Source organism: Pomacea canaliculata, linkage group LG8, assembly GCF_003073045.1.
Source record: "Pomacea canaliculata isolate SZHN2017 linkage group LG8, ASM307304v1, whole genome shotgun sequence".
Classification (NCBI taxonomy): Eukaryota; Metazoa; Mollusca; class Gastropoda; order Architaenioglossa; family Ampullariidae; genus Pomacea; species Pomacea canaliculata.
Window position 1 is genome coordinate 23,405,628 of NC_037597.1, and position 9,078 is coordinate 23,414,705.

Consider the following 9,078-nt stretch of genomic DNA (forward strand, 5'->3'; position numbering starts at 1 on the left):
ACAAGACCTCACCAGTACAGTTTTTGTAAAAGTGCTTTTAAATGCTCAGATGATTTAAAAAACATGGTGACCCACGGTGATGTGAAACCATACCAGTGCAGTGTATCTAAGAGAGCTTTAAGCACTCATATGATTTATAAAAGTACATGCACATAATGATGTGAAACTGTACCAGTTCAGCATATGTAAGAAAGCTTTTAGGTGGTCATATTAGGCTATTTGAAACAACACATACTGACATTAATGAAAACCCTCCTGCATGAAGTGTGTAATGGTGTAATTATATAGGCTCCCTGCCCCTTTCAAAACGCACACAATTCAAAGAGGCAAGAAACTTTACTAGTGCAGTCTATTTAAAGTTGATTTTAGAAGAGCGAACAATTTGAAAGATCACCTTTAAAAGAGCAGCAATTTACCAACAAAAGAATTATGTGCTGCAAGCGAGTTGACAGTACCTAGACCTTAAATAGGAAGGGTTGGGGGGGGGGGGGCTATGTTGTTGATTGTAGGAAGTATACTTGAAAAAGAGGGAGGTTGCACGTGTGTGCTTTCGGTGATGCAGCGAGAAGACTTGCCAAGATAGCACTAATGACGAAAGGATTAAGTAGCCAAGCAATAATTCAACACAAAGAGATGGTAAAATAGACCTCAAGAAAAAAACACACACACACGTACATACATCAAAAAAGAACCAGAACCCGAGAAATAGACAATAAAATAAAATAAAATAAAGTACACAATGCTGGTCCTCATTTCAGAGTAAATACATAAACTATTTAAGGAAGTTCATATTAATTTTATTATTTATAATATTTCTTTATTGTTAGAATTAATATTAGTAATATATTTTTATACACTTTGGACTTTTTTCATCTAAAAATTCATAAAATATATACATTTTCCGCTGATGGAATTTCACTGAAAATCCTCGAAGAAGCATAGATCTGCGAGTCATTTTTCCCATTAATCTCATAAAATCCTGCGAAATAGTGAAGCCGCAAAAGGTGAAGAGCAAAGTGGCGAGGGATTACTGTACATGAAAAAGCACCAGGATCATTTCAGAACCTATTCAGTCAAAAAGGCATTATAATTTGAAACAATTCCACTTCTCCAGACTCTAGAAACCCACTACCCTCCAAAATTTTTTAAGTTAGTCAATTCCATAACAAAACGCTCTCGGTGCTATCACAAAAATAATGACCGAGAATACAAGCGTACCCAGACGCTGCAGCAAGTGGGAAGACAAACTGGAAATTGTCCAAGATATGAAAGACATCAAACAAAGTGTATCAAAAATAAATACCAGTGCAGAATCGCTTGTGCTGTTTCAGTATGTGGGCTATTAGCAGTGCATGTACCTTCTGTGGCAAAGTAAGGGAAACAATTTGCCACATAATGTATAAATGTGCCAAGTATGTGTTTATATATATATACCGTAAACGTATATAAAATGTGCGTGTGCATTTGAGACTGTATATCAGTGCTGACCAATTATGTATACATGTATTAATGCCTGAAACAGCGAAAATGCTTTGTCAAACAGGTAACATTTGACGTATTTAAATTAAAGTGGTACAACAGCATGTGATGTGCAATTTATACGTGTAATATAAAACACAATGGAGAGGGAAAGAGAGAGGCAAACTTGCGTGAAGAAGAGTAATGCCTTCACCGAGAAAGTGTGGTGGTCCTGAAAAGGACCTGTGACGAATATTAGCAGTCAGGGGTGAGAGGCAGGCAGGCAAATAAGTTGAAGTTTATTTGCTGCTGGTGTACTTGGTGACGGCCTTGGTGCCCTCGGACACGGCGTGTTTGGCCAGCTCACCTGGCAGCAAGAGGCGCACAGCCGTCTGGATCTCGCGGCTGGTGATGGTAGAGCGCTTGTTGTAGTGAGCCAGGCGGGAAGCTTCGGCGGCGATTCTTTCGAAGATGTCGTTGACGAAGCTGTTCATGATGGACATGGCCTTGCTGCTGATGCCTGTGTCGGGGTGCACCTGCTTCAACACCTTGTAGATGTAGATGGCATAGCTTTCCTTTCGCTTCCTCTTCTTTTTCTTATCTCCGGAGCGAACGGCTTTGGCCTTACCGGCTTTCTTCGCGCCTTTGGAACTGACTTTAGGAGCCATAGTGCGTTGTACTGTAACGAGGCAGTGAATGAATGCTGTGCGCGGGTCGTCTGGTCCTTATATTGTGCGGCGGTGGGTGAAAGCGCAAGGACGGCGCGGCTGTATCGGAAAGTCGCTCACATGCGCCGCCTGAGCGTTGGTGAATAAGACATTGCAAGAGTGAATTGGATGGAAAGAAACAAAAACAAACCATCAAACAAACAAAAACCTAAAACCTGTTACACGTGCAGATGTGTAAATAGATGTTGGTTTGTGTCTTGTTTGTGAATAGTAGTATATTATTTTCTACTTTTTAAAATGAATGATGATCGAAGTGTTTAAAATACGCATTAAGTATAGTGCAAACAAACTATGATTACTTGTCACTGAGCTGTAGAAATAGGGCATTAAGCCGTCGTATGTATGTCAATTTTCACTTTCATTGCAACTTTTCAAAAGTGCATCCACACGTACGCTGTTGTCGAAGCGTTCTCATGGATGGATGTGTGATGTGTTGTCAGTCGTTCAACATGCGAAGTCGCGTTTGCCGTTTACACGAATGACAAACAACAGCTATAAGGCTAACATGCATCTCGTCGTTTTGATTTTAGGTTGTTGTTTTGTTTCTAAAGATGATTAGAGATTTTGGCAAATCTTCATGTAGCTTTCGCTTTTATATAGTTATTTGACTTTTAAGACCATTTGCAACCGGGCTGTGTAAACTTGTGACAAGGGAACATATTCTGTAATTTCAGGAAATGGCTGTAGCAAAGGGATCAGCATAGGCAGCAGGAGAGATGAACTAAAATAAAATCAACTAGAATGAAAGTGCTCAATACAAAGAAGGGAAGAGCGCATATCGTGGGTGAGTTTTAGTTTACTAATTGCAAGCTTTGCGCTCTCAGCTGACATTTGTGTACCACGACGATTGCAATATTGCGCTGTGTCCGATGGCCAGCTTTTCACTTTTACACAGAATGTCTTTCTTTCTTTAAAAAAAAAAAAAAAGCAGTTCGTATCTTTTCTTTTTTCTGTGTGTCTGTCTCTTTCAGGCACACGAACACGCACAAGGACGCAGTACGGTGGAAAATGCAGGTTACATTGCTTGCTTGGTGGCCAAAGCGCCTAAAGTACGTTAAATTTGATTGGTGGATCGGAAACGTGCGCGCTTTGTAAAGCTGTTCTAGCAGGTCCGCGTGGCGGCGGTATATAGCGCGGCTGGCTACTATTTGCGTTAGCACTTGCCTGCGTCGTTCATCGATAGCACTAGGAACAAACATGTCTGGTCGTGGTAAAGGTGGAAAGGGTTTGGGCAAAGGAGGCGCCAAGCGTCACCGCAAAGTTCTGCGTGACAACATCCAGGGTATCACCAAGCCTGCCATTCGTCGTCTTGCACGCCGTGGTGGTGTCAAACGTATTTCTGGTCTCATCTACGAGGAGACTCGTGGTGTTCTCAAGGTCTTCCTGGAGAATGTCATCCGTGACGCCGTCACCTACACCGAGCATGCCAAGAGAAAGACCGTCACCGCCATGGATGTTGTCTACGCCTTGAAACGCCAGGGTCGCACTCTGTATGGCTTTGGTGGTTAGGCGCTTCTTCACCTGCTTGCTCGCTCGCCCAACTGCTTGCAATTCTGTAGGCTCTTTTCAGAGCCCCCTCATAATCCAGATGACAGGTATTATTCTCTCCACCACGAGTTTGCTCTTCGTCTACCAGTAACACTGTTACTTTATTACTCGTCGTTGTTATGAATGTCAGTGTCACGTATGTCCACCCATCAGTCCCATTCATACATTTCTTCTACTGCCCTTAAGGCTCTTTATTTGTGTGGACATTTCGTTCGTCAAAGCATGCCCGCGCAATCGATCTCGCACCGCACTCCACTCCATTTACTATTTTTTTCCTCGGGGTGGAGAATTTTTTTACACCAAGAGAAGCGCAAACTTACACAAACAGACGTAATAAAGTTATTTACCACGCTTACAACTCGACATGTCCGCTCAAACAAGCTTCTCATTCAGGCGTCCTTTTATTTCACTCACATTTACCATCCATGCAGACATTACAGTCATCCTACCTTGACACATATATTATCATGCAAGGCAAACAATTCGTGGTTCAACTAACTTGCACCACCACATAAACCTTAAAGAAAAAAAAAAGTCGTTATGAGTAATCATTAGGTCAAACCTCAGTGTTATTTAAGCGTGCTACATGCTCTTCCTTCCTCGCCTCGTTCGTGCTCTTGTCTTCCGTTTTACTTGTTTCGTTAACATTTTCTGAAAGTATAAGGTGACCAGACGTCCCGCTTTAGGCGGGACAGTCCCGCTTTTGACCTCGTGTCCCGCCTGAATATCGGGCGGGACGCCCAATGTCCCTCTTTCTGGCTTTCTGGCAAGTCCATCAAATGTCCCGATTGTCTTTAAAAATCACTTTTATCGGCGTTTTTTGACGGTGACGACACCATCATCGGCACGTGTCCCGCTTTCGCCCCCGAAACGTCTGGTCACCTTAGAAAGTATTATTTCCGTTCCTCCCTTGTTGATGTATACCATTGCAGTACGCGTAATGACTACTGCTACTACTATTACGGTGGATAATGTGGCTTTTATCGTTTACATCAATACTCGATCTCCATTACTACTATTTTCACGCACGTGTTGTAACTGACCCAAATTACTGAAGTGAGCCGTGGTGAGGTAATAGGGGAGTGAGGTGGCGCACATTACGTACCTAGGTAGCTGAAAATAATGACCATTATGGTCAAGAGGCTCGTCCATTCGTCGCAGCCCGCCTATACAAGAAATAGATGCACGACTAAAAGAAAGTTTCGAACGTACAACTGACAAAAACGCCATTCTTTCATTCCCCCAAACCAAACACTGCATGCATGCATGAAAAATATAGACAAACTGAAACATGTACGTGCGACAGCGCACTGGGGCAGGCACGCGCTCACTAAACATATGACAAAGCATCATTGCATTAGTACAATGAAAACATCAGCAGCATGACAGTCATGCTTTTGTTGTTGTTTGGGGAAAGTGGTTATTAGTAGTAATGCGCATACAAGCTAAAGGGTTGAAATGTTGACTAGTGCTGACGGCTTTCGCCTCGTAGATGTTACCACCATTCAGCAACTCGGGCTCCCTCCCATCCACTTCTCGCGGCTCCTTGGCTTTTCATTTGAGGCAACCAATCGCATGCTGCCTTAATGACAACACGCTTCTTTTCGAGTTGCCGATTGGCGGACCAATCACACGCTGGTGAAGACCTTAAAAGCGCGTGAGTGTACCTGCGGCAAGCTAATTTACTCGCTGACTTTCAAGTTTGCTGGTCTCGTCGAGTAGATTTTGAACGCAAGACATTTGCAATGGCACGTACCAAGCAAACCGCTCGTAAATCCACCGGAGGCAAGGCGCCTCGCAAACAGCTGGCCACCAAGGCCGCCCGCAAAAGCGCCCCAGCTACCGGAGGTGTGAAGAAGCCCCATCGTTACAGGCCAGGCACTGTCGCTCTTCGTGAAATTCGTCGTTACCAGAAGAGCACAGAGCTGCTGATCCGCAAACTGCCCTTCCAGCGTCTGGTGCGCGAGATTGCACAGGACTTCAAGACCGATCTGCGTTTCCAGAGCTCTGCCGTCATGGCTCTGCAGGAGGCTAGCGAGGCTTACCTGGTGGGTCTGTTTGAGGACACCAACCTGTGCGCCATTCACGCCAAGCGTGTCACCATCATGCCCAAGGACATCCAGCTGGCCCGCCGTATCCGCGGTGAGCGCGCATAAACCAACGGCTGCTGCTGCTGCTGCTGTGCGTTAGCCAACTCGCACGTCAACACCAAACTCCTCTAGGCTCTTTTCAGAGCCACCCACGTATTTCAGATGAATCGTCAACTTCTCTCACGCGAAGTTTGCTATCTTTTGTTATTGTTGTACGAGGTTCCTTACTTTTGTTCATCAATGTGTGGTGCGCACGTTTTCGTTCTTTCAGCGTCTGCTGGTTAAGTTACAATGTTCACAACACCACTGTTAATCATTGATGGGCAAGTCATGAGGAAAAAAAAAGATAAGGTGCTTGCGAGAGACGGAAAAACTGGTCAAGGGGAGAGAGAAAGCAAAAGGGCTGCTGGGCTAAATAGCAAACAAAAGAGTGTTTATGATTATTGTTGTTACTAAACGTTGAATAGTAACAATAATGTCGTAATGTATATAAAGAGAGCCTACCCACGCTCGTAAGGAGCGTGCTCTTAGCGCTTGAGACATATTCACGAGATTCAAAGGAACGGAATGATAAACAACAGAAGATGCAAAGAGAAATCAGGTTACGTGCTGCAAGCGGGTTGGCAGTACCTAGAGTCATAGAGACCTTCAGTGACGGGGGGCTATATTGTTGTTGGCTCACTACTTGAAAAAGAGTAAGGTTGGGCGTGTGTGCTTTTGGTAATGCAGCGAGAGAATACTTGTCAAGATGGCACTAACAAGGAAAGGAGGAAGTAGCCACCGAGCAATAATTGAAGATAAATGAGATGGTGAAATAGACCTGAACAAACACAAGTACGTACGTCAAAAATATGAGAAGCAAAACCAGAGTAAATACATATTAAAATAAAGCACACAATAAGTGAGAAGCTAACTTGCGTGAAGAAGCGTAATGTCTTCACCGAGAAAGTGTGGTGGTCCTGAAAAGGACCTGTGACGAGGATTAGCAGTCAGGGGTGAGAGGCAGGCAGGCAAATAAGTTGAAGTTTATTTGCTGCTGGTGTACTTGGTGACGGCCTTGGTGCCCTCGGACACGGCGTGCTTGGCCAGCTCACCTGGCAGCAAGAGGCGCACAGCCGTCTGGATCTCGCGGCTGGTGATGGTAGAGCGCTTGTTGTAGTGAGCCAGGCGGGAAGCTTCGGCGGCGATTCTTTCGAAGATGTCGTTGACGAAGCTGTTCATGATGGACATGGCCTTGCTGCTGATGCCAGTGTCCGGGTGCACCTGCTTTAACACCTTGTAGATGTAGATGGCATAGCTTTCCTTTCGCTTCCTCTTCTTTTTCTTATCTCCGGAGCGAACGGCTTTGGCCTTGCCGGCTTTCTTCGCGCCTTTGGAACTGACTTTAGGAGCCATAGTGCGTTGTATCTGTAGCGAGGCAGTGAATGAATGCAGCGCGCGGGTCGTCTGGCCCTTATATTGTGCGGCGGTGGGTGAAAGCGCAAGGACGGCGCGGCTGTATCGGAAAGTCGCACACATGCGCCGCCTGAGCGTTGGTATATAAGGCGAAAAAAAACCCGCCCGCCGGCATTCGCAACCAGTGTTGTAACGCTCGATTGCACTCGTTTCTCACAAATCAACTGACGCTCGCATCATGTCTGGCCGTGGCAAGGGAGGCAAAGTGAAGGGAAAGAGCAAGAGTCGCTCTTCTCGCGCCGGTCTACAGTTCCCTGTGGGACGCATCCATCGTCTGCTTCGCAAAGGCAACTATGCCGAGCGCGTGGGTGCAGGAGCTCCCGTGTACCTGGCTGCCGTGCTGGAGTACCTGGCTGCTGAGGTGTTGGAGTTGGCTGGCAACGCCGCTCGCGACAACAAGAAGACGAGAATCATCCCCCGTCACCTGCAGCTGGCCATCCGCAACGACGAGGAGTTGAACAAGCTTCTGTCCGGCGTCACCATCGCGCAAGGTGGTGTGCTGCCCAACATCCAGGCCGTCCTCCTCCCCAAGAAAACCCAGAAGCCGCCAAGCGGTGGCAAATAGGTTGCTACTACTCGTCACAACTTATCCCAGCAACTTAGCATCCTGCCTACTAATGGTCCTTTTCAGGACCTCCACTTTTTCCTGGTGTTTGGCAATTCTCTTCTCCACACGGCAGTTTGCTCCTCTTTTGCTTTCTTTTTTCCGTCATGAATATTGAGCAGAATTAATCGAGACGGTTGTGTTTGTATGTGTGTGTACAGTAAACTCCACCAGCGGTAAGGTAGCTTCAGATAGTCCACGATCTATACAAATTTCCGTTTGTACGTCTTCTGTCTAAAACTACTGTGGTTTTGTGCCTTCCTAAAACTGTACAAGTATTTTTATGTACAAAGAAAATGTTGCCAGGTTACGGAAAAATGTTTCTCATAGGCAATGAATCAGGTTTTACTTTGTCAAGCACATTGCAGGCGGATACTGTGTATGCATTAGGGTCCATCATATTGATTAGAGCAGCAGCAATTTCTAGGAAGTGGCTTTTAGCCAGACAAATGGTGTTTTCTTTCTGGTCTATGTTAATGCCTGTGTTACTGTGTGCTGCACTGTGACAAGGTAAATGTTTTGTGGCATATTGCAGTCCCCAAGCAATGATGCACTCACAATTATATTCAATTTAAAAAAATGGACTCTGGAGTGGTCTCTATAACATTTGTTCTTTGTACCATAGATGGGATTTATACATACAGTAATCCTTTATACATACAGTAATCCTTTGTTTATCACGAGATATGCATTCCAGAACCATCCGTGATAACCCAAAATCCGCAATTATTTTTAGTGAACTCATGAAGACAATAGTTTTAAAAAACTGTAAAAGCTCTACTTTTAAATGTGTGCATAATATATATATAACTGATCTTAATTTTATATATATATATGTGTAACTACTACTGATTAAAAAAAAATCTAGAAGTCTGATGGGGCAAAATGTTTGAGGGACACTGCACTATATTCACATGTATGTATTGTATACCTTTTCCTCCTGCATCCCCACATACCTGAACAAAAATGAGGGTTGAGACATTGATAGTTTATATTAGTTAACAATCAGTAGATACACAAGAAATTGAATAATTCTGTAAAATAGTTACAGGTCACATTAGTCTCATTATGAGCTTTTACCAAGAATATATCACTTTTCGTGCAAGACAGTACTGACCATTTGAAGCATGTTCGGCCGCCAAACAAGTGATTTTTGCCACCATGACCGTTGAAGTAAATTGTAAATTCTTCACAT

General features: G+C 44.4%; 4 protein-coding genes across 4 annotated transcripts; 2 read left to right on the forward strand and 2 right to left on the reverse strand.

Annotated features, from left to right (window-relative positions):
• Positions 1–786: 786 nt before the first annotated feature.
• On the reverse strand, positions 787–2,142 carry LOC112570847 (histone H2B, gonadal). Its single transcript, XM_025249498.1, has one exon. It carries the CDS (start codon positions 2,124–2,126, stop codon positions 1,758–1,760), a length of 369 nt encoding a protein of 122 aa, XP_025105283.1. The 5' UTR covers positions 2,127–2,142; the 3' UTR covers positions 787–1,757.
• Positions 2,143–3,370: 1,228 nt separating this feature from the next.
• Positions 3,371–5,916, forward strand: LOC112570447 (histone H3-like). The gene is made up of 2 exons (XM_025248866.1): positions 3,371–3,690; positions 5,412–5,916. Exons 1-2 carry the CDS (start codon positions 3,384–3,386, stop codon positions 5,888–5,890), a joined length of 786 nt encoding a protein of 261 aa, XP_025104651.1. The 5' UTR covers positions 3,371–3,383; the 3' UTR covers positions 5,891–5,916.
• An 802-nt stretch (positions 5,917–6,718) lies between these two features.
• On the reverse strand, positions 6,719–7,224 carry LOC112570651 (histone H2B, gonadal). Its single transcript, XM_025249191.1, has one exon. It carries the CDS (start codon positions 7,217–7,219, stop codon positions 6,851–6,853), a length of 369 nt encoding a protein of 122 aa, XP_025104976.1. The 5' UTR covers positions 7,220–7,224; the 3' UTR covers positions 6,719–6,850.
• A 187-nt stretch (positions 7,225–7,411) lies between these two features.
• LOC112569969 (histone H2A) lies at positions 7,412–7,918 on the forward strand. The gene has a single exon (XM_025248097.1). It carries the CDS (start codon positions 7,458–7,460, stop codon positions 7,842–7,844), a length of 387 nt encoding a protein of 128 aa, XP_025103882.1. The 5' UTR covers positions 7,412–7,457; the 3' UTR covers positions 7,845–7,918.
• The last annotated feature ends 1,160 nt before the right edge of the window (positions 7,919–9,078 follow it).

Bases quoted from the DNA above. Each gene is read 5' to 3' on its own strand.
- LOC112570447 (XM_025248866.1), top strand. From the start codon at position 3,384: ATGTCTGGTCGTGGTAAAGGTGGAAAGGGTTTGGGCAAAGGAGGCGCC. The intron at 3,691-5,411 runs GTTAGGCGCTTC...ACCTGCGGCAAG, and splicing joins CACTCTGTATGGCTTTGGTG to CTAATTTACTCGCTGACTTT.
- LOC112570651 (XM_025249191.1), bottom strand. From the start codon at position 7,219: ATGGCTCCTAAAGTCAGTTCCAAAGGCGCGAAGAAAGCCGGCAAGGCC.
- LOC112569969 (XM_025248097.1), top strand. From the start codon at position 7,458: ATGTCTGGCCGTGGCAAGGGAGGCAAAGTGAAGGGAAAGAGCAAGAGT.
- LOC112570847 (XM_025249498.1), bottom strand. From the start codon at position 2,126: ATGGCTCCTAAAGTCAGTTCCAAAGGCGCGAAGAAAGCCGGTAAGGCC.